General features: G+C 30.7%; 1 protein-coding gene across 2 annotated transcripts in view; it reads left to right on the plus strand.

Annotated features, from left to right (window-relative positions):
* The first annotated feature begins 8,373 nt into the window (after positions 1 to 8,373).
* The window catches only part of LOC140447534 (uncharacterized), a 67,620-nt gene continuing 49,206 nt past the window's right edge, over positions 8,374 to 26,787 (plus strand). The window contains exon 1 of one of the 2 annotated variants that reach the window (XM_072540237.1): positions 8,374 to 9,021. In XM_072540237.1, coding sequence (XP_072396338.1) covers positions 8,896 to 9,021 — 126 coding nt within the window. In that variant the 5' untranslated portion in view covers positions 8,374 to 8,895. The remainder of the gene's footprint in view (positions 9,022 to 26,787) is intronic. The other variant, XM_072540235.1, reaches the window with a different exon arrangement.

The following is a 26,787-nucleotide window of genomic DNA, read 5'->3' on the forward strand; positions in this document are numbered from 1 at the left end:
TATTACATTACAGTGTAGCGTACATTATAGGTATCTTGTTCCGAAAATTGCTGAATTAATAAATTTATCTGAACTTATCTCACTGAAGTCGAACTGTTTATGTTTGTTTGTTTAAACTCTTTACATAAAAACACACAGACTATATTTTTTTAGTTTGTAGTTTAATAATTCTTAGCTTTTTCAAGATGATTGTCTAAAATTAAAAACAGAATAATAAAAGTTTCAGAGAATAAATTTGTTTTTGTTTGTTTACATTGTATCATTTATTTTTTGTTTTCTAATTTTATAGTTTTCTAAGCTTGTAAAATAAAGTGAGTTTTCTTAATAAAAAAACTGAGAAGTGAATGGATGTTTATTTTATTAACATAATCTTCAAATTATTTTTTTTCTTATACATATTCATATTTGCAAAACATTCGCACAAATTTCGAGAATGCGAATATTATGTAAATATTCGCAAATGCGAATATTCGTTACATCACTAGTACACACACAGTATCTTCCTTTCTCATCTCTTTTAAAATGTCTATAGAGCAAAGCAAAAACTACAACTTTTTTGTTGACATGATTTGTAGCATCTTGACACCAGCGTTGCTGAACAAGACGGGTCGATTGGAACATTGGAAGAGATAAAAAAAATCGATGATCGACTGCGTCGATTTTGTGCGGGCGTTCATCAACTAAATAGTTTAGTTGTGTGGAAATCACAAAACCTACCTGTTGTATGTATGCGCATACCCTAAAGGTCGGTACACATATACGAGCCAAACACTATGCATACGGTATGCGAACGCTATATTCGGTAATGTGTACGGCAGAGAAAACCGCTTGGGGACTGTTTCATCGTGACTCGTCGCGAACCAAATTGTTGCAGTTTATTTCACGACTTCAAAGGAAGCTCGTCTTTCAGTTTGGACTGCGCTTACTAGACGCAGCGAACATTTTTATTGTGTCATCAAATCGACATTGTGTGAATGACGTGTTCCTTCCTAGAGAGACGTGAGAAAACAGTAAACTGATTATTGTACATATTTTTATTTTTGTTAAACAAGCAAAAACAGGAACATAAATCAGTACACAAATTATAAATAAAATAAATCATTTCGCACATGTGTGTTCGTTGTTGGTTTGTCGCTTTCCATGGATCGAGATAAGTATGCGATCAGTACGATGTAGAATATTTTTCAAGGATCTGTACGCGTGCGGTACGTATACCGTTTGGCTCGCAGGATCCTTGCATACTATCAATTTTAATTAGCGAAAATGCATCATAACAGCTCCTTAAACCTGTTCGTATTGCCATAGGACAGACCCTTTTGAGGCAACAAAATAAGACCAGCACTGACGGACATTTAAACCATCGATAAAATTTCTTTCTCTCCATAAGGAAAATGAATTCCTGTAGCTGGATGTATACCATGAATCAGAAATTTTTCTATTTAAAAAAATCCTTTATAAAAGGTATATTAATTTAAAAACCCTATCGGGCTACATCACAGAACATTTTCGAAATGGCAATTCCATCATCAATGCTTTCTAGGTATACATGTTTGAAGCCACTAAATACATGGGTAAACACCTTTTAAATATAGCTAAATTAAATTGAAATTATATTTTTAATGATAAAATACTAGGATATATAAAATATGTAACTTAAACATCCTTAAACGATTAGTATGGGATGTATAGTCGCCTCGTATTTCGGTGAGACTGTGTAAAAATATATTTATCTGTAATAAAAGCAGACAATAAAAAATAAAATAAAAGTACTCTACCAGGAGTAGTTATTAACTGCAAAATTATCAATGACTGAGATGTATAATAATACAAAGTTTTAATATTCTCATCGATATTTACATTTAGATGAGCCTGGTAAAATATGTACAGTCGCTCAGATAAAGTTATCATCGATGCATTCTTTGCGTAAGATAACAATTTTTGCCTGAGCAACCGAAACCATAAAGTAGTTTATCCCAATAAATTTCGTTTCGACCGTCCAGTGGTTTACAATTGGGTAGGCAGGTATAATATTTTATATTATTTTAAACTTTATTTTTAAACGAAATATTGTTTATTTGGATGAAACCTGGTATGGTATTCATGACACTGTGAAAAAAGTTGGACGAATAATAACAAAAAGTGTTCTAATTCATTACCACCCAATAAAGGACAGAATTATAATTTTACACTGCGGTGTAGAAAATGGATGCATCGACGTAATATCTGTAAAAAAAATAAAGACGTGAATCTAGATTATCATGAGGATATGGAGGGTTCAATTTGTGAATCATGGTTTGAAAAATCTTATATATATATATATATATATATATATATATATATATATATATATATATATATATATATATATATATATATATATACATATATATCGCACAAGAAGTTCGAGCGTCAATTATAATGCTTTCAGCTATCAATATGATGGAAATGAAGTGTAAAAAAAGTTCAACTCAGGAACCATAGATGTAAACGTTTAATGTTTTTTTTGAAGAAAAAAACAGAAGTTAGTTTTTATAAAACTAACTTCTGCAGCTGAAGAGCCAGCGGAACCCTCTAATCAATTGGAATATCTTTACAAAGCCGTGTAGTAAAATGTAAGCGACATTTTCAATACCTCTCTGATGATACCATCCAAACATATGCTGAAACAAGTTTATACAGAATTGTGTTCTAAATTGTCTAAATCAGAAGCAATTGTAGAAACATGTTTATCAGAGTGTCCAAAGCAATCTGCTACAAGACTATAGGAGAAACATCTTACCTACATGACAGGACAGAGAATTTTAATTTTACACTGCGGTGGAGAAAATAGATGGATTGATGATGTATTATTAATACCTACAAAAAAATATTAAAGGAACCTCTTCTTCCGAGATTACCTAAATATAGTGTGATTATCATGGACAACATATCATATTATTCAAGATTAATGAGAAAATTCCAAATATTACTTGAAACAAATTACAAATTCAAGAATTTGTTTGAGAAAGATTTGTACTTTGAGGCATCATATAGTAAAAAGGAATTGTTGGAGGTTGTTGACAGTAGACAGTACCAGAAGGAATATGTTGTTGATAACTGTACTCGCAGTAATGGGCATACCGTGCTTGGTATGCCCAGTATTACAATTACTTCCTCCTTACGATTGTAAATTGAACCCAATAGAGTTAATATGGACACAACTTAAAGGTAATAGAAGAAGAAGAAACGTGGCTCCTAAATTTTTGTCTACTGCTCTCCAGTTAATTAGAAGAGAAGTCACAAAGATCACAGCAACCAACTGGAAAAGTGTAATCAAACATGTAATCGCAGTGGAAAATGACTATGTTAAATATTTACCAGCATTAACCAAATGAACTATACATATAGAAGATACAACTGATACTAGTGATAACAGTGATTATGAGTAGATTATTAAGTTCTTATTTCCAACTAGGTGTTAGTTGAAACCTTTATTTTTATTGTAATTGTACAAATTCTCGTTTTGCTTATATATCTTTGAAAATAGAGTACAAATACACTTCATAATAGAACAAAAACATACAACATAATTTAATTTAAAATAATCAAAGTACAGGTTAGGTTATTATAAAATACCTGCTAGATATATATAAAAGATGTTCATAAAAGTTTTAGACCTATTACCCATTTTTAAATTATTGAGATACTAAGTCTTCTCTCACACGGTGTCAAACCAAAGTTGTTAATAGAATACGCTGTATATAATTTAAAAAATTAATTCTTTATTTTTTTTATTACAATAACTAAGTTATCAGGGATAAAATGTGATCATAAGTTTTAAAACTTATGAGCAGTTGTGTTATTAAAACGTTTGTATACTAAAATACTTGTACATAAAAAATTTATTTAATTGTATGTGATAATTACTTTTATTAACAATTTTTTATAGGTATTGTTATTTTACAATAAGTTCTATTTAGCCGAGTCGATTAGTGTTATCACTTCCTAGATATAGTACAGAAGTTAACAACACCAATATTTTTTATTTAAACTTTATAGAAAATGAAACTTTTTCTTAAATAAAAACTTTTATTTAATTAAAAATTAGATATCTACGCTACTGTTCAATAAAGTAGTGGTAACTCTAACAGTGTTGCCATTTTAGTAGTATTTTACTCCTCTGGTTCCTATAAATTTTCTCACGAAATTACGTGTCGACTATACACAGAATTGTCTCTTTCTTTTTTCATTATCTTCAATGTACAGTAATGCACAAGCAAGTACATTTTTTGTTATACAAGATCACACACAGAAAACTCTAATGCAACTATCAACTGTATGCGCACCCTACAGCCCTACATAAAATATACATAACTAAATAGTTTAGTCGAGAACAAATCGCAATACCGCCACTAAACTGTTTGGTCGTGGATAAATCGATAGTATGCGGGGGCCCTAAATCCTAAAGGAGGTTGTGCGCTACTCGCGTGTCAGATAAACATCGCTAAGCAGTGGCGGCCGGTCAGGGTGGCAGGGTCGGCAGTGCCGACCCACACCTTTATAGATATTATAGATTTTTTTAATATTTAATTTAATCAATATTTCAATAATTAATTGTGGCAGGTAATCAGTTGATGTCATTTGTTTTTGTGAAATAAAAAAATATCTGTGAGATAATGAGATAATAAAGACTAAATTGTATTCATTGTTTTTAAAAGAATTCGACCAATTCGACCAGACTAAATTTTATTCATGGTTTTTAAAAGAATTCGTCCAATCTGAGCGTTAAGTGATCCCTGCGTAGACACTTTTTAAATTGATGATCCGATATCGAATACATCCATCCGCCTGTGAATTCTTAAAAAGGCACGTTCTGCGTTTTCGGCGAGCCGATCCCAACCTTGACGATTTACTTGTAAAAATCAACGGAATATTAGTTGATTAGCAACCAAACATACATTTCTTTCCATATGAACTTAATTACCAAGTACGGCAAAATTAAATTTGCCGATGCTTCATTTGGATTGGTGATTATTGGTCGCGAACTGTACATTGCGAGCGCTGGATGAAATGTTATTTCATATAAGAACGTAAGTAGTAAAGTGAAGTGATATTCAGTGCACGAACTAGCCTTTCTTTCTGTGATTTATTTTTATTTTCTAAAGTGATACGTTACGTCTGCAGTAAATAGTTAAAGGTTAAAGGGTTTGACATATTAGAAGATTTTTTTTAAATTAAAGTGTAAACAAATTCAGGTAAATTAACCTAAAAAATGCAAGCCATGGGAGAAACTGTAAGTATTGGTAAATCTGATATTGTAAATTATATTTTGCATAATGGGTTTTCATATATTCCATACGAAGAACAAATTGTTATTAAAAATAAGGGGCATCCTTTGCCTAAAATGTCCCAGCTTATAAATATTAGTGCGGGTAAGGGAAGTAATAGATCATTTTCAGATAATTGGTACAGCAAGTACTCATGGCTTACCGGGAGTGAAATAAAAAACAAACTTTTCTGTTGGCCTTGCATTTTATTTTCGACAAATAGGGGCAAACATCAAAATCCGTGGTGTGAATATGGTTACGATAATTTAAAGGAATTATTTAGGGCTTTATATAAACATGATATTTCGAAAGATCATACTTACAGCCAGATTAAATTAGATTTATTTGGAAAACAAAATATCTATGTTTCATTAGATAATGCCCAACGTGAAAATGCTATTAAACATAACGAAATTGTAAAAAATAATCACGCAGTTTTATGTTGTTTAATTGATATTGTAATTTTTTAAGTTGTCAGAAATTATCTTTTAGGGGACACGATTAATCGGAGCATTCGTTAAATCAAGGTAATTATAGAGAACTAATAAAAATGTTTAAGAAATACGATTTGGAATTTTCTAATTTACTTTCTGATTCGAAGACATTTAGCGGTGTATCTAAAACAATCCAGAATGAATTAATAGAATCAATTAGTTACATTTTGAGTAACGTTATTGAATCTGAGATTCAGGAAACCATTTGCTTTTCTAGAAGTAGATGAAACTACCGACATATCATGTCATTCACAATTATTATCAATTGTTGTTGGATACGCGTTACGTGGTAATATATATGAGAGGTTTTTAGGTTTTACAGACGTGAGTAAAAGCCATAAGGCAGAATATATTTTTGGTGTTTTAAAGGACAGATTAAAATTTTTTGATATCAAAAATAAATTCTTAGGGCAAACTTATGACGGCGCTGCCGTGATGTCTGGTGAATTAAATGGCCTCCAGGCAAAAGTTAAAACTATTGCACCGCAAGCTTTATTTACTCACTGTCATGCGCATAGAATGAATTTAGTTTTGCAGGATACATGTAAAAAAATTAAAGAATGTCGTCTTTTTTTTTTGCCAGTTTAAGCGGATTTGCTTCATTTTTCTCAAGCTCACCTAAACGGACTAATGTTTTAGAACGGTTTGTTTCGAAAAAAAAAAAAAAATGCCAACAGTTTGTCAGACGCGATGGAATTTTAAATCTCGGTTAGTTTTCACTGTAGCAGATTTTCGTGAACAGCTTTTGGAAGTTTCTGATTTTATTATTGAATGCGACGATTTTGAAAGTGATGATATCTCGATCCGTAAAGCAATCGGTTTGAAAACTTTATTAAATTATTACTCTTTTAACATACTTTTAAATATTTTTAAGAAAGTGTTTACCCAAACCGATTTGATATTCAATGTTGTTCAAAATCAGTTAACTGACATTATTCATTCCAAAAATAGAATAACAAGACTGGTGCAAAATTTCAGAGATTTTCGTAATGATAGTAATTTCCAGTATATACGCAGTGAAGTTTTGGACTCTTGATATTTCCGAACCCCCCAAAAAAAGACAAAGGCATGACACAGAAACAGATCTCGAAAAACGAGTATATTTTGAAATTTTGGATACTATTATTATGCAAATAGATACTCGTTTTTCGAATTTTGAAGATTTGCAAATTTTTGACCTCTTTGACGATTCAAAATTTAAAAGTTACGCCAAAGATTTTCCAAGATATTTATTAGACAGGTTAATTAAAAATTATCCATCATTTTTTAATAAAATAAAATTAGAAAATGAATTAAAAGTTTTATATGCTGATCCAAATATTTTCGGAAGATGTCTTGTCTCAAATGTCAATAGAAAAAAAACTTTTAAAATCTCTCCAAAACTCTAATAAATTTTACGATGACGTTATAACCCATTTTGCTACTTCCAAACAACGTAGACTAGAGTTATTTTATAAACATGTTTAGTTTCTAAATTTATAGGAAAAAAAAACAAAAAACAAGAAAACAAAAAATCTCCTATGATGATTTAAGTCTTTATTAGACGGTATACCTATCTGAGGAGACAAAAAATACCTTGCCGACCTTGTCTCTCAAGCCACGAGCCGCCACTGTCGCTAAGTAGGCCTTACTTTTTAATAATTAAATTTGGAATCCTGAAAACTTCATTTAATATTATATTTTACTGTAGAATTGGTTAAAAAGTAAGATTCGAACATTTGTTACCCATATTTTTAATTAGAAAAATTATCCGACGAGCATAGTATATTGTGTTAAAATAATAAATCGAAATAGTTAAATCGAGCTGAGATATTGCGAGTTAAATATAAAATTTTTTTAAAATTATTTCTGCTTTTATTTTGTTTATTTATATATCCTCCACTCCAATCACACAATTTAATTACAAAAGTGCAGAATTGTATTACGAATATTTTGGTATTTCTAAAGTCAGTTGAAACATTTCACTCCGACGAGATTACATTTACCGGTAATCAAGTTAAAGTATAAATAACACGCATCAATGTTTCCTCCGTACTTCGTAGGAAAGAGATAGAAGAAAGAGAGAATGAAAGATACATCCCATCAAATAAATATTGGACATTGATATGTTATTCAAAATCACCAATATTTAAACAGTCTACTTGAAGGTTCGCTTCAATAAGATAAGAAACGCTGTTGATGCATGCCAGTGTTGTACAGCTAAAATGTTTATTATTTTACCAAGTATAATAACTGTTTTAAATCATTATACTGTCAATATGGCCTATTGCCATTATATATAAATTATTTTTGTTGCTACATATGATATGTTAAAAACTTTTTTATACACTTGTGTACTTTATGACAGTTTTAAGTAAATTAAAATTGTCCTTATTCTGTTCTTCGTTAATCTATATTTGAATATAAAAATAAATGATGCGCCCATGTCTGGTAATATGATAAATATTATTCTTTTAATGTTTGTCGGCAACCAGTTTTTTGGGTGTTTCAACTGACTTTATAAATACCAAATTTGTCTGGCTCCTACCGAGTATCGAACTGGTAAAATTAAAAAAAAAGTACATTTAAGTATCTTAAGAGTTGTTGACCGCCAGTATCACTATTACATCAATTCTTCATTATTTTTCTTACTCGTCATACGAGTCTGAATGTTAACTTCAATGTCAAATAAACAATAAACCATAAACCAGTTCCTTAAAAACCGTCCGCTTTGAAATTGGTAGCCAGTCAGTAGAAATTCAACATTCAACCTTTGTGCAGCCAGCAGGTAACAGCGAAGTGTAAAAACAGGTACCTGGGCCTGGGATAAAAATAGAAATCGTTGACCTCAACGGTCCGCGAAAACTACCGAGCTTTCAGTTCGTGAGTGAACGAGTGTGCATGCATTCTACGCCATTGCGCATTGTACTAAAATAAATTATCTGTATCCCTCCTTTTTTCTTTGTGGAGAGGGAGAAGCTATATTGTCCGCGCCGTAATTCGTAGCCATCTTGTTCGAAATACAGTGTTGGTTTAGAAACAGGAAATAGGTTATGTTTATAGTGAACTAGCTCGGGAGTTTAGACAAAATTATATTTTAGTGAATAAAATCGATTATGGATACCAGCACAGGTGAATGCAGACTTTGTTTGTCACAAAAGGAACTAGTTTTAGTGTTTAACTGTGATGGAGTAGGACATAAACACATGAAGGAGTTAATATTGTTGACAACTGGAGTTGAAGTATGTAACTTTTTTTATATATTTTCTGTATTATTCTATTAGTTCGTATTTAACATTTTTTAAGAGCATGCATTAGCTAGATTATTTCAGAAAAATATAAATTTACGTAAGTAGGAAGTAGCTAATTGTTAAAATCATGCGCATTTATGGATTTACACTTTGCTTTTTTTATATTGGCAGTTTGGCACTTCAGCTAAGTTATAGCGGTGAAAGATTTCGTCATTCTCAGCGGTGTTGCCATATCTCCTGTTAGAATGTAATAGTATGACGTCAACTTTACGCCGTGTTGCCATATATTCCATTTGTCATTATTGTTTAGACATTCGAAGTGTAATTGTAGAAACTTTAACTAAAATCAGTCAAATGGGTTCTATAAGGCAACTACTGTCACAAAACTATCTATTGGTTATTGAAAAGTACACGTATGCAAGGTGTACTTCTAGCCTTATTACCATAAGGCCGCAAAAGAATATTCCTGTTCAAACAAATTTTTGATATTTCAATTCTTATCCGAAACATAAAACATTACGTCGGTATAATGCAGTGTTGCCATATTTTATATTTGTCGCTAATTTTCTAATTTCATGTATCGAGCTTGTAATAAATTGTATTAAGTGCTGCAATATTATCATATCTTATACGCAGGAAGAAGAAATATCTTCGTAACTATAAACAACTTTTTATTGCAGCATCACAAAATACAATATGGTATAGTTTATTGTGTAATCGAATGTAAGTATTGGTAATTGTAAATAGCAAATATTACGTGTTTTTTTTTTTAATTTCTGGCTTTTGCATCTATTTTTGCGCAACATCGTAGGATTGTGTGATTAATTTCATGATAAATGCTTATCAGATACTAAAGCTAATCGACAAGAAACATATTTTAATTATAAGACTGCTTTTTTTATTTGGTAACCTCGTCTAATTGTGTAAGAGACTATCTAATTACAATTCTACTGCGCAGTCCAATATATTATCAGTTGTACTTACAGTACAGTTAATTTATCGCGCTAAGCTGCGCAATACAGTTATTTAATCATTCTGGCTTCGTAATTAGTCATGCGTAATCTAGAAAACAATAAACAACGTATAAATTACTGATAATTGTGAATAATATTCTGTTTCCAGTTATCATTTATGTTTATACAGTGTGTGTACATTTATGGAACAAAATTATTTGTCCTTATTTTCAAAGAATATAAAAAACACCCAGACCCGTCTACTTTGAAATATGAATGTGAGCTTTTTAAATATGTAAACAAGTTTAAGTGTACAGGGTGATTCACGCAAGTCTAGAATAGTCCATAATCTTTATTTTTAATGAAACCCCCTGTATATTTTTATATCTTTAAAAGCTTTTTGACACCCAGATATCAACGAACTATATCCTGTAGGGTCTACTATCAATAATACCGGTTGGAATTTTGAAGTTATACAGTGTGGAAACCACTTATGGAGTATTTTTTTTTTATTTTAGATAATTAATAAAATGTACAGGGCGATTCACGCAAGTCTAGCATAGTACATCATTTTTTTTTATTGAATATATTTATATGTATTTGAAAGCTACTTAACAATCTGATAACAACTAACTATACTAAAATCACAATCAAGATGCACTAGAAATAAACAAACCAAGACACTTGAATGTCTTGAAGACGAGGAATACTTCCGAATAATGATTTACAATGTATAAACTTTGTAAATCCTTTGAGGGCACTCCTTGTAACATTTAACCTGTCTACATTTGTTTATTTCTAGTGCATCTTAATTGTAATTTTAGTATAGACTCTGTAGTGTCTATTATGAATAATACAAGTTGAAATTTTTATGTATAGTTTTGGTCAAGGAATTAAATACAAAACTCAATATATTTCATTTTCAGTTTAGACAATATCTGATATGATATATGTATATCATTATTTGAAGTGTGGTGAACTATTAATATTAATTAATAGCTAACTATTAGCTAGCTAATTAACTGTTAATTTCAAAATTTGACCTTGTATTTTTTATAATAGAGCCTACATAATATAGTTGTTTAAGATCACGTTGTTAGTAGCTTTTAAAAACATAAGAATATACAGAGTGTCTCAATAAAAATAAAGATGATGCTAAACTTGCGTGAATCACCGTGTACATATTTATGTTTAAAAGTGCACATTTAAATTTAAAAGTTAACGGGTCTCAGCGTTTTTTATATTTTACAATAAAGATACAATCAACTTTATGCCATAAGTGGTTTCCACACTGCAAAATTTCAAAACTTCACCCTGTACTATTCATAATAGGCCTTGCTTAATATAGCTTGTTAAGATTAAGTTTGCGAAGGAGCTGTTAAAAATATAAAAATATACAGGGTGTTTCATTGAAAATAAAGATTATGGACTATGCTAAACTTACATGAACCACCCTGTACATTTAAATTTATTTTTAAAATGTGCCTATTTAAATTTAAAAGTTAACGGGTCTCAGCTTTTTTTATATTTTAAAATAAGGACACAAACAATTTTATTCCATAAGTGGTTTCCACACTGCAAAATTTTAAAACTTCACCCTATACTATTCATAATAGGCCTTGCATAATATATTCGTTAAGGTTAGGTTGTGAAGGAGCTTTTAAAAATGTAAAAATATACAGGGTGTTTCACTGAAAATAAAGATTATGGACTATGCTAAACTTACATGAATCACCCTGTACATTTTAATTTATTTTTAAAATGTGCCTATTTAAATTTAAAAGTTAACAGGTCTCAGCTTTTTTTATATTTTAAAATAAGGACACAAACAATTTTATTCCACAAGTGGTTTCCACACTGCAAAATTTCAAAACGTCACCCTGTACCATTCATAATAGACCTTGCATAATATATTTGTTAAGGTTAGGTTGTGAAGGAGCTTTTAAATATGTAAAAATATACAGGGTGTTTCATTGAAAATAAAGATTATGGACTATGCTAAACGTACATGAATCACCCTGTACATTTAAATTTATGTTAAAAAGTGCACATTTATATTTAAAAGTTGGCGGGTCTCAGCGTTTTTTTATATTTTTTTAAAATAAGGATAGGTACATATACAGGGTCGAAACCACTTCTGGAATAAAATTATTTGTCCTTTTAACAAATTTTAAAAGACGCTGAGGCCCGTCGAAACGCTGAGACCTGTCGATTTTAATATATAAATGTGCGCTTTCTAAACATAAATTTAAATGTACAGGGTGATTCACGCAAACCTAGCATAGTTCATAAGCTTTATTTTTAATGGACCACCCTGTATACTTCGATATTTTTAAAAGCTCCTTAACAACCTTATTTCAACGAACTATAGTAGGGTCTATTATGAATATTACAGGGTGAAAGTTTGAAATTATGTATAATTTTGTCACGAAATTAAATATAAAATCTAATATATTGATACTTAGTTTATAAAATTCATAGCATATAAAAAAAACAGTATTTAAAGTGTGATAAATTATTATTAAAATTATAAAATATATAACTTAAAAATTTCTCCTAATATTATTCATAATAGAACCTACACAGTATACTTTTTTGAGATCAGGTGGTTATGCAGCTCCTTAAATTATACAGGGTGTTATTACATTAAAAATAAAGATGCTAGACTAGTGTAAGAATTACCGTGTATATTTAAATTTATGTCCAAAAAGCGCCCATTTAAATTTAAAAGATGATGTGTCCCAGCGTTTTTTAATATATTCTAAAATAATAAAACCAACAATTTTATTCAATAAATGGTTTCCACACTTAATAATTTCAAATTTCATCCTGTATTATTCATAATAGACTCTACAGGATAGAGTTCGTTGAAATAAGGTTGTTAAGCAGATTTTAAAAATATACAGGGTGTTCCATTAAAAATAATGCTTAAGGACCATGCTAGGCTTGCGTAAACCACCCTGTACAATTAAATTTATGTTTAAAAAGCGCACATTTATATAAATATTAACGGATTTTAGCATTGTTTATAATTTTTTAATACAAGAACATACATAATTTTATATTTATATTTATACCCATTATATTGCTATCCCTTTATAACACAATTTTTGGCATATTTTAAATTTTTTTTAACCTAGGTAAAATAATCGTTAATAAAACTTTACATTTTCGAACAAATAATATGCGCTGACAAATAAACATTTTAAATTACATCCCGAAGTAGGCCTTTTATTACATGAAAAATGATTAATAACTGATATCTCAATAATCTTTTGTTCTTGAAACAATATTGCTTTATTGCAAATTCATTCTACAAATTGATGATTCAAATATCCTTACTCTAAAATTTTACTACTTCATAGGTAATTTTTTCACAAAATTGCTAAAAATATGGGTTACTGTAAGGTAAGATTTTTATTAAGCAAAATATCTTTTGAGCGTTTTGTGGTGGGGGTAGAATAGTTAGTTGGATCGTGAAGTATAATACATCATTGGAAAGGAGGAGGGAGATCAGATATATTGAGACAGAAAAGACATATAAGGAAAGGCTATAACGAATATATTAAGATAGACACAACAAACAAGGCGACTTCCAAAAGGGCACTACACAGTATCTTTATTATTAATGAACTTATAGTTACATACAAGATATAGGGCATTATGGATAAAAATAGATTAAATAAAAGACACATTTTCACTTATTTACCTAAAGAAGGTCTCTGGCTGAGTCCAAAATAAACAACTGATCGAATCATAACATGCAATATATCAAATGAAAAGGTGATATAACAAATATATTTAGATAGAAAAAAAAGGTAGATGGTACAGTAGGCGGTGCAGTAGACTAGCGCGAAGCTTCTAAGATAGGAAAGGGGAGGATATACCGAATATATTAAGGAAGAAAAAACAAACAATGCGACTACCAAAAGGGCTCTACACAGCATCTTCGTTATATCCAAATTAAACAATATAGACGAGAACAGAGTACACATTTATTAATAGGTATGTGTTTTGGCAGGTTGTTAGGAATTCTGGTCTTGCTGTTTGCTGCTAGCACAGGTTCTTATGTCTTTATTATCCAATCCAATACCTTGCAGTAAGTAGTTGTATAAGGTTGCTATAGTTGACTTCTCCAAATCAACAATGGATGTTTATATACTTAAATATTTTCTACAAGAAAACAGTTTCAGAACCTTTTTAAATAAATTGTATTTGTTCTGTAAATTAATTTATTCAAATACTAAATAGTTTTGGCCAGCGTGTATAAATAATTCTGTTAATGTTTTTGTTACTAGAATAACCTTACAAATGAACTTAGCTCACTATCCCTATTCTCGTTTAAAAACTCATCGATTACGCATCATATATGTGACAAAAAATCATAATGTACAAATAAAAATCGTCATAATTTTGCTCCTCACTGTATATATAATTGGGTCAATAAAAACATAATTATGTAAATAATACGTGCGATACTCGTGTAGTATACTGTTTGTATTGTACATATTATGTTCAAACATAAATAAGTAAAAGTATCAACAATTCAAACTAGGACATTTGAATTAGGCCGAAGTCGTTCTCGCTTAACACTTCACAAATTTTTAATTCTTCAATAGAGGTTTTCTTCCTGTTAATTTTCTAGGAAGTGATATATTTCCATTTTCTTCTTCTTAAGAACCCTGTAAAAAGTTAATTCACTTATTACTGTGATATTGGCACATGTTAAGACGAGTTTTGAAAAATAAAATTAAGTAGATTGGAAATTCGTAATGTAACTTCAGAAATGAGCCATAACACGCAGGTTGATGGCAAGTTGAATATTTAATTTAAGTGAAAAGCAATTTTTATTTGTTATATATGAACAATTTTTGAGTTCTGACAGTAGCAAAACGAATTTTTTATTAAATTAACTACATAGGTACATACTTCTTGTGAAAATTAATTTAGTTCAAAAACTAATTTTTTTGGCTCCCCTGTATAGACATGAATGTTTTTATCACTTAATAGAGGATTAAATAACCTTTCAAATAAGCTAGCATACGATCCCTATTCTCATTTGAAAAAATAATCCACTACCTCAATATATACAGAGTAATTTTTTTGTAAAAGTAAACATATACAGAGTAATTTTTTTATAGTGAGACATTGGTCGATAATTACATTATGGTACAGAATATATAAAAAAAGTTATTTAGAAAAAACGTAAACAATGATATTCTCCAGGCTTGGAAAATATGACGAATTCTACAGGGTGATCAATAACTGTGTGGTAAATCAAACATACAAAGTTGTATGGAGGACACCCTGTATATTTTCTCATATTTACATTCCTCTCATAATATCTGTTCTTACCATATGAAGTTTCACACTACTATATAGGGTGTTTAACGAATTATGACCATTTTTATTTCGAAATCGCTATGATTTAAACACCCTGTATATAAAGAAGGAAAACCTAAATCATTATTTTTTTTACATAACAAGATAAACAATATCTTCTATATTTCAAACTAAGTTTAACAGAAACAATAATTAAAAATTCAGGATGAAGCATTTCATATACCTACCTAAACTCATTACTTTCCGGGATATTTTTAGTTTTCTTCAAATTTTGGGAATACCTTCACTTTTGTAAGTAGAAATAGCTTAATCTTGCCTAATAATATAACAAAATTATTTTTAGTCAATAAATAACCAATACGAATTATACAAACTATAATAATATTGTAATGAAATTTATTTAACTGCTATGTCTTTATTTAATTTATAATGTCTTTATTTAATTTATAATGTCTTTATTAAAAGGTTCTTATTTTAATTTATTAAAAAGCACAATAATTTATTTAAGTTTATTAACGACTAAGAATACATAATTTATTTTAGGCGAACGTAACAATTAAAATCGCGAGAGCGTCTTCTTCAAAATTAACTGATCCCCTTCAATTACAGTTCCGTTATTATATATGAAGTCCTGTTATTCGAGAACGGCGGCGATCTCCCCAGAAGCTCAGACCGGTTTTATTTCGGTCTACCTGGACACCTCGAATCGGATGATTCATCATAATTTGGGTCTAGATCCTTCGCCGAAATTTCTACAACAAAACAGAATTAGTCATAATATATTTACAGTTATTTTAGGCCATGATATTTATCGTAACAATATGCAATGAATGTAACAATTAATTTGATCTTAAGAGAAATAAGTCTAAAGTAAATGTTCAAAATGTCCACCTCCGATATCTATGCAGATTTGAACCGATATTTAAATGACCGAGACACAGTTCTTAACAATTGTAAGTGAATATTATTAATAGCTTCTCTTATTCTATTTTTCATATCATCTGGCGTTGTTGGATGCTTTTGGTACACAAGGTTTTTTTATATAGCCCCACATTTTTGACAAAGTCTGTGATAGCGAGGAGGAGAAGTCAGATAATAGTTAACGAACACCTTGAAGTTTAAATGTTGTATTATTTCTCGCGGCATATCCCTTTTTTGAGAGATTAGAGCTCAGAGTAGTTCTATGGGGTTAAGTTCACAGTGATGAGGTAATCGCAACACTTCAACCGTGTGAACAATGTTCTTTTGCTATTTCATCTACACTTTACTTCTTAAATTTTGGTGAATATTGTTTGCTGGAATAACTCTTTTTTGAGTAAACCTTCTGCTGGCATTACTATTACTCTTGGATTGTTTATTATCTTGGAATACTTGCTTATTATCTTGGATTGGTTGTTAGCCAATCCAACACTTCTTGCTTTCTCCATTGGGTGGTTGGTAACGATTTCTTTAATCTTGGTTGGTAACTGACATTGTCTATGACTATTACGGAATTGTTTGGTACTTAATCTATCATTTAACTGAATTATTCCTCAAAAACATCAGCAGTAATTTCTTCATGGTAGTCGTTCGTAGAATTTGAAATAAAATCTAGCACGCCTCCATCGACAAATCCTTTTTCTCCTCCAATATGAGTGATCATTAAACGGCGACCTTTACCATTTGGAAATAAGCCTGTAGATAACCCTTCTATAAATGTCTGACGAGCATTGGTAACCAGTTTATCTTGCCAAACTTTTTTTACAAAATTCCCTTCATTTATCCGAGTTTCATCTAAATAAAAATATTTTTGCTCTTTCTCTTCAATTTTCGAATTTCCCTTAAATATTGCTTCCTCCAACAAATAATTTGTGCTTCCTCTATGAGCTCAGATTTTCTGTTGTTATTCTTAATCCTAATTCACGTAAAGTTTTCCACCATTTATCTCTTTTAATGTTTGTCAAAGATTCGTCTTCATTAATGTCTACTAAAAGTTTATTCAAAGCAGAAATCTTTTTTTGTAAATAAAGTGAATGAACTTTTCTTCTAATCGATTGTTTCACAGTATCGACTATATAAATGGGTTTTCTTCCTGTTGGCGTTTTAGGTGTTTCTGTAATACTTCCACTCTTTCGTTGCTTTAAATGTCTATAAATAGTTGCTTCTCCAACTCCGGTCATTTCTGAACACTTGCCCCCAACAGTAATTGTAGAATGTTCATGTACAAGAGCATCATGTACATTAAAGTTTTTGTTGGCACGTTTAAATGAAATTTTAATTTTACAGCAGTAAAAGTAGAAGTAGAAGCAGAAGACATTGTTACTACACAAGTTCACTTATAAATATCGTTTTTTATTATAGAACTAACAAGTCTGCGTGTTATAATCACAGGACTTTACAAACACAACCTATTAATCTTAACTAAAATAATTCACAATTTGCAAAACAAGTTCTGCTTGGAAATTTTAATCCTTTTAAAGAAAGTTCTTCTTCTTAGGGTGCCTGTGAAATAGTTGTGTTGAGGTCTTTCTATACCATCCTCTCAGGTTAGCAAGCCAGGATATTCTTCGTCCTGGGGCCCTTTTTCCTTCAATTTTACCTTGCAAAATGCATTGAAGTAGCTCGTATCTGCCTTGGTTTCTCATATGTCCCAAGTACTGCAGCTTACGGCTCTTCACGATGTTGACCAAATTCGCAGTTGTGTTCATCCTTCGCAGTACTTCTTCATTGGTGATTTTGTCTGTCCATGGTATCTTCAGGATCTTTCTGTATGACCATAGCTCAAAAGCTTGAAGTTTTGATAGAGTTTTCGCCTTCAATGTCCACGTTTCTACTCCGTACAGAAGCACTGAATACACATAACATTTATGGAGCCTTATTTTTGTTTCTAGGGTGAGTCCATGTCTCTTGAACACAGAACTCATAGTCAAGTCATTAAAGAAATTGAGGGCTTATAAATTGACCCTCTCCTTTTTGGAAATTCTAAATATTATGTACTTGTAGAGATTACGTACTTATACCATTTGTTGATTAAAATGACTATAACATTTAAGACAAGAAACGAAATAAATTGATATATTATGTTTGGTAAATGTTTAAAGGTAAAACCCAAACAATGTGGAATATTTTATTTTAGAAAATCTCCGCCACTGTTGTACCTATGATGTTAAATTAAATCTCTTCCTCCTTTAAATATAAGACACAGTTTTTTGTCCAATAAATATTTAATGAAAGTATACTCACTCAACTCATCTCTATACGAAAAGATGGTGACTTAAAATTGCCATGACCTGACAAATAAATATAGGCAAAAAAAGAAATCTCCCTTACTTTGCGAAGCGTATAATCAAAATATAGCACTTTTAAGAAATATAGGTAGAACGAACTACATATTCAAAAACTACTCTTCTTTCTTTTTACATACAGATATTATTGTACCAAATTATAGTAAAAACATATATTTAAATAAAAACATTGTTCTATCTATAACGAGCCACTACAAAGAGGCAATAGCTATATATACAGATGCGTCTAAATCTCCAGATGGAACCAGATGCGCCTTTTTTATACCATCGGGACATATAGAAAAGAAACTCAAACTGTACCCGGAGACTTCGATTTATACAGCAGAGACTTTTGCAATATATGAAGCTTTATTATATGTAGCTGAAGTTGATTTTGCCCATATTATAATTTTGTCTGACTCCTTAGCAGTGTTAAAATCTATTGGTAAATATGGACCACCAAACTTACAAGACTGCCCATACATTTATAGAATTAAACATACACTCGCGATCATAAAATCCGGGTCATCTTGAAAATTTCAAGTTTCTTAAATATTTTTGCCTCTGGTGCAGTAATTACCTTTTTTTTTGGCTAATGTATTTTTTATTTGTCATCAATGTTTGTTTTGAAAGAAAAAAAAAATGGTTTTTTATTGTATTTATTGAAAAAAACAGAAAACAAATCAAATTGTTGATAAAACAGACATACGAAAAAAAAATGGAAAATACAGAACGTGGTAAAAAATCAGTGAAATTTCAATGACCAATATCGTGTATTGCCTCCCCTTGCTCTAATAACCTCTTGCAGACGACGGGGCATACTCTCAATTTTTCTCCGGATGACATGTTGTGGTATGTTATTCCACTCTCTCACTAACAGATCCTTAAGCTCCTGTGCGTTGTTAGGAGGAGGTGTATGGGTTTGAATACATTTTTTCAAATCGTCCTAGAGATGTTCGATGGGATTCAGGTCCGGAGACCTAGCTGGCCAGGGTACCCTCGTAATTCCAACTTCGTCCAAGTATTACATACTGATCCTGGCAACGTGCCGTCGCACGTTGTCCTGCATAAAAACGGCGTTTTCTCCAAGCCCTGCCATGTTGGCCATAACATGTTTTTCCGGAATATCCGTAATGTACCTTCGTGCAGTTAGGGACCCATTTTCGATGAAGGGTAATTCTGTGTGGAAGTCGGAAGATGTACCTCCCCAAGCCATGACCGAGCCTCCACCAAATGGCATTCTTGGAGCAATGCTAGTTTGTGAAAATCGTTCACCGGTTCTCCTCCAAACTCTTACACGTCCATCGTATCCAGTTGGGCAGAAACGGGATTCATCTGAGAAAAACACTTTGCTCCAATCGTTAATTCCCCAATGCGCGTATTGTCGAGCAAAAGCTAGTCGTGCAACTCGAGGCACCCGGTGAAGTGGCGGTCCTCTAGCCATTACCCGAGAAGATAGTCAAGAAGAACGAAGTCTTCTTCTGACTGTTGCAACACTAAAATTGCGATTTCGTACTTCCTCTAGACGATTTTGATGCATAACCGCAGTTGAGGTCCGGTTTCGTTAAGCCTGAAACACAAAGAAACGGTCATCTACTGCCTTGGTCGTTCTTCTTAGTTTAGAGCCAGGTCGCCTGGTTAGCAAACTTGCCTCCTGAAAGCGTTGAAGCACTCGTTGAACCGTAGAAAGGCTTACGCCAACAGTTCTTGCGACTTGCCGTTGAGTGTGACCGTCTTCCACAAGTGCAACAATTTGTGCCGTTTCAAACAGTCAAAGGCATTTTTCTCAAAAAATAAACACTAATAATGGCACTAATAAACACTAATGGTGGCAATAATAAATGTTTGTCCGTTGCATTTGAACAGAAAGTCGAAGTACAAACGAGAAATTTAAAACAAGCGGAGTTACAGGTAGCGTTCATTTTGGGAAGTGTGCACTTTACCGCGAAATCGGCACTATTGGAATTCTTTGTTACAAAGGAAACCGCAACAATTCTGAGAAACATGCATTAGTTTGTATTTGTGTTATTATTATTTACGATAAAGCTCGTTAAAAATGAAATATCGGTGATTTTCAAGGTGACCCGGATTTTATGATCGCGAGTGTATTAATCAAACTCTTTTAACCAACGGAATCAATGTACATTTTCTCTGGATTAAAGCACATGCAGGATTTGAACATAATGAATATGTCGACTTATTAGCCAAAGAAAGCATTTCAACCGATACTGGTATTCAACATAAAGTAAAACTTTCTGATAGTATTAATACTTGCAAGTCAACATTGCTTCGAGAGTGGAGCTACCAGTGGAAGGAATACTCTCTTGTGAATCAAAATAGATACTCGTAAATTCAGCCAGATATTTCCAAATTTCCTTGGTACAAGTCTTGTAGAGCTTCCAGGAGGCACATAACTTCCATTATTAGAATACGATTCGGGCACGCATGTTATCCAAAACACTTAATTAAAATACAGGTTTTGGATTATGACAAATGTGAGCATTGTGGAGAGGAAAGAGATTTAGATCATATATTTTTTGGTTGTTCTAAAAATACAGTCTATTCATCCAAACTTATAAATGATTTATTAAACTTCCTCCTCTCCGTGAGCTAGTGTTGTTGTGTCTTATATAAATCAATGCCTTGATAGGTCCCTAGGCGAGAAGAGTGTGTCCCTGTTCTCCTAATATCGATGTAATCTTTTATTTTGATAGGGCATTTAGGTAAATTATAATGATGGATACTGTCTTGTTCCTTTTGTGTCTGGCTGTATGACGATAAGTCAAAAAAAAGCGATATGCGATAATTCATTTTATGTTTACTGTTTAGATATGAAGCTTGACTGATGTCACGTTGACGCGAAATTTCACGAGTTCTGACATGTGCATCCTCAGTAGTAGCTACTAGTATACCATATTTTCTTTTTTTCACTTATAACAGTTTTGCTTCTCTCATTTTTTTCATATGTAACTGACCCGGTACGAACAAAACGATTCGCTAATTTTTCAAAAGCTCTTACGTTTGGCTTCCTCTGTTCAGGATATTCCTGTTTATATGTTTTAGATACAAGTAGACAATTTCTCGAACTGTATCCTAATATCCCAGAACTGTTAATTCTTCTTAAAAACTGAAAATAGTAACATAAATATAATCTTTAAAAAAAATATATAGGACTCTACATTTATACCAGAAAGTGACAATTTAGAAATAAAAACCGAAGTTTTTCGGAATTCTATAATTTTGCCCCTCACTGTATAATATTTTACTGTAATGAATATATATAATGAACTACAACTACTGTAATTAACTTCAAAACCTTCGTCTTTCTAAGTGCTGAGTTTATTTTATAAACGCTATTTTATTGGCGTATATTGAGTGCCGAATATTCTGGTATAACATTAAAATATCAAATAGTATCTTACATTATCATTTATATTGATAAATTATAAAAATAGAAGAGAAATAACCACTTTAGATAATAGTGAGGGTACCAGGAGCAGGTAGCAAAGCAGGTATAATCTAAAGAGGTAGAAAACATCTTCTATAATCTTTCGTTTTTTCGGCCAAAGGGACCCTAAACGTAGAGGTAGTGGATTATCTAAACGGCTATGACTCATGCACGTGCAAAGTACAACGTGTCTAGCCGCTTAAGATAGTGAAAAATACCTCCAGCCATGTTTCAAAAATAAAAATACCATATTGTTAAATAACTATCTGTTTATAAAATTATAAAAACAAACGCGTTTTTTCGTTTTTTTTATGATATCTTTGGGTTTAATCATCGTAGAAACTTATTCTTTTTCTGATTTTAATTTGTAGAATATTTTATTGTCTATATGATGGTATTTTTTACAAAAATTTGGGCCGGAAATTAAAATTTTTGAACCCTTTTGAAATTGTTAAAATTCGTTTAACAAAAAACTGTATCACAAAATACCCGATACGAGACAATTTTGTTCAATTTCGCTCGTAATTTTGATTGATTGTAATTCGTTTGGATATTACACTATTTTCTTTTAGCCTTCTAATTAAATAAATTATGCTAAGGAATCAAGCAGTAATGGCCATTTTTTGTTTTAAAAGTGAAAGATGTTGAGTATATAATATGAAACAGTGCATAAAACTTTCAATGAATTTTTACTTTCGGAAATTTATAGGTGGCCACTCTTTAACTTGTCTCAAATTTACTTAACTTACCTCAAAACTATTTTAAAGTTAATAATAAAGTCTATTTAATAAATATATTCCCAAGAAATAGAACACACTACGCCTATGCACATATAAAATGCGGAACGAATAAACCAAAATATCATATTTATCTCATTGCCATTCTTTCTAAGAACGTAAATATATATATATATATATATATATATATATATATATATATATATATATATATATATATATATATATATATATATATAGACCAGCAAAATATTGATGTTTACCGACCTTTCAAACTATTCAATGAACTTGTCTGACTATACACTAGTGAATCGCACCAATTTATATTGTTACGGGTGCAAATTTTATATGACTATGTTACTTTTTCACTTATTTACATGGGCGAAGCATACACAATAAAAATGACCCCGGTAAGAATTTACTGCTGACATTTTACATGGTTGCCGTTTAGTTCAATTTGTAGATTAGTCACCTTTAATTGAAAATTGTCCTACTATAGACGCAAACATAATTTATCCATCAATTATGCAAAAATAGTTTAAATATAATGTTTGTGCAAACATGTTATGAGGAGAAAGAGAGAGAGAGAGAGAGAGAGAAAATTTTTGAGCTTTTTTGTACCAACGTTAAGATCGATAACAGCATTTTAATATTGTATGCAAAAACGTATTTGCGCACAAATAAAAATATTCGTGCAGCTCAACAATTTGTTGTGCATACTAAATATATATAAATCCCAGAAGTTCAATTTGCAGACTTTGTGTTGGAACGACAGTTCTCATAAACTAGTCTGCGCGTATAGTGCTACTACAAAATTTACAACTTATTATTTGGTGAATTTGGTGAAAAATTAACAGAATATGAAAAATTGATTGGTAGATTGAGAAGTTGACAAAGATATGATGCAATAACTGCATTTAGGCGATAGTTAAAGAAGGTAAACGAATCAAAAGTGTCTGGTACTGTTTTGCCCTAATATTTTTCTGTCATTGTAGCTTCGTTCCTTTTGTAGTTTCTATTGTGGTTTATTTGTAATGGGACAACTGATATTTATCTCAGAATTTCGTCAGTTTCCTTGAGTTACAGTTTCGTCTTCAATATCTAAACTTCGTTGTTGCACGTAGACATCTAAACTGCCACGAAGACATACGCAATCGGATTTTAACCACAAGATTCAAGTAATATTTATTTAACTGGCAAATATTTAGTTGGTTTTTTTGTAAATTTCTGTTTTCTATAACCCCACTAGCAGATGTTCTGTCGTTTGTTCCTATATGTATCATAATGAACTCCTAATTAGCATTGACTATGGTTAATATGACAATGCTGTGAGAATAATGATGTTATAATTAAAGGAATAACTCTGCAACCAGATATTGGAACAATTTTCATATATTTTCCATCTAATGCTGCAGAACAGCTAGGAAATTTTGAGGATTGTTGAAAATCTCTGATAATTGTAATCCACTCTTGGCGGCATGTTGGAAACTGAAAAAATGCTTAGGATGTTGTTTCGGGAATAGTTATTATTCTTAACGACTAGGGAGATCTACCACAGCTAAATTTTAAATCCCCATAGGATCTTCCTGATGCAATAAACGTAACGTAACTGTTACTTCTTCCTCAGCTGTGATACCTACCTAGCTTGTCTCATTATAGGTAGTATTTTGTTTTGTCGCTTGGGATTCGACTGATTCTAAAATAAAAAATTGGTGATCACCCATAAGTAACTAATTTTTAAAAACAGATGTTTTTAAAACCCTTTAACAAATTTTAATGTGAAAGCTGATTCCTTTTCTGATACCACTCTTTTGACCATAACCCTTTTTTGCCAGGTGGTCTATAATTATACAGGTTTTCTTTTAGAATCTAAAAATGCGTTAAATGTGTTAGCTCACTGTCCTACTTTAAAATCGCAGAGCGTTAGAATAATTAAACATTTTTAAAAACAAAATTATATTAGCGCATCCAAAATTATGATATATGAAACTCAACCCAAGTCCTCATGTGAAACACGAACCATGAACCACACACGGTCCCAATAGCATAATTATCGGCAGCCTTGTAATTTATCAGGTTCAACCTCCTACATCGTTCGCTTTAAAACTCAAATTATTAGTGAATATCTACCACAGGCATATGAATTTTAATAATTCAATAATTAAGAATTACTTTCCACACTATTTTATTAAATTATCTAAAAATAATTACTTTCTTCCTATACGTCACATTATTGGTGCAACAACATTGCTGTAACTTTTAATTTAAATTAAGCTTTATTTTTAAATTGATTTTAATTTATTCGCTTTATAATATACAGCAATAATAGCTGTTCATATTTATCAACGGCGAACATTCCCAGAGTCGAATTTGTCATTTCGTGGGAAACGGCTACGTCGTTCTATAAATACATTCCATAGCACAGGGGCAGCTGTTCGTATTTTTCAACCGCAAGCCAAACAACATCCGATCTCCGACGGTTCTTTGTTCGACGGACGAGTCGACTATAGAGGGGTGGTAAGGTACTTCCCAAGTTTAGCACCCAGCCCGCATTATACGAGGAGTAGAAGTTCTCATTTCGGCGGGAAGAAGGATACGTATCTTTCTATAAATACATTCCGTAGTATAGGCAGCTGTTCGTATTTTTGAGCCGCAAGCGCAGTAGCCGATCACCTTTTTCTTTGTTCGATGGGCGAGTCGACTTTCTTATTTAGAGGAGGGCAAGTTACTGACTAAGTTTAGTTACACCCAGCATTACTAAAAACTCTTAGCGTTCCGTGAATGTTGTGCAATCGGTTTATACTGTTTGAAAATGGCGCATAGGAAAAGTGTGCGCGCACACTAAAAATGTTCGCAGGCTGTGGTTATCGGAAAAAGAACTTAATTGGTTTTGAGAATAATTTAAAGAAAGTTTACTTACCAGATATGATATTTATTATATATAACAAACTTCTTATAAGAAATGGTAATTGCCGTCATCTTATAAAATGTTGACCTTTCTACCAACGGCCTGTGGTATTTGGGGAGTTCCGACAGACGTGAATACTCCATATAGCGCGTTCTTACTGCGTGGGTTGATGAAATTTTAGGTTTGCCTATTAATTGTTAATATTTTTTTATAACAGCACCACACATTTAAGTTCTTCATAATTAAAAAATCTTAATTTTTTCTTTAAAAATTGTGTTTAATGGTTTTAGTAATTTTTAAAATTTGTTAAATATTATATAGAATTTATTCATTATTTACAATTTCAGTATTATCTTGAATTTATGTTTAATAACTTCATTTTGATTATAAATCACATTTAATTTTATTTTATTTAATTTTATTTTATTTTATGTAATTTTATTTAATTTTATTTAATTTTATTTAATTTTATTTAACTTTATTAAATTTTATTTAATTCTATTTAATTTTATTTAATTTTACTTAATTTTGTTTAATTTTATTATTTTTTAAATTTTGTTCAATTTTATCCAATTTTATTTACTTTTGCTTATTTTATTTAATTTTGTTTAATTTTATTTTACTTATTTTTTATTAATTTTAATTTTGTTTAATTTCATTCAGTTTTAACTAATTTTATTTATTGTTTTAATTCTAGTTAATTTTGTTTAATTTTATTTAGTGTTAACTAATGTTATTTATTTTTTTTAAATCTATTCAATTTTATTCAATTTTATTAAATATAATATAATAATATAATATTTTTTTTGTTTATTTAATTTAATTTTATTTAATTTCGTTTATTTTAATTTTGTTTAATTTAACCTAATTTTGTTTAACTTTAACTAATTTTATTTATTTATTTTAATTATATTTAATTTGAATTAATGTTGCTTAATTTTGTTTACTTGTATTTAATTTTTTATTTAATTTTATTTAATTTTATTCAATTTTATTTTATTTTATTTAATTTTATTTATTTTATCTAATTTTGTTTAATTTTATTTAATTTTATTTAATTTTATTTAATTTTATTTAATTTTATTTAATTTTAATTAAATTTTAT

This window comes from Diabrotica undecimpunctata, chromosome 8, assembly GCF_040954645.1.
Source record: "Diabrotica undecimpunctata isolate CICGRU chromosome 8, icDiaUnde3, whole genome shotgun sequence".
Lineage (NCBI taxonomy): Eukaryota > Metazoa > Arthropoda > Insecta > Coleoptera > Chrysomelidae > Diabrotica > Diabrotica undecimpunctata.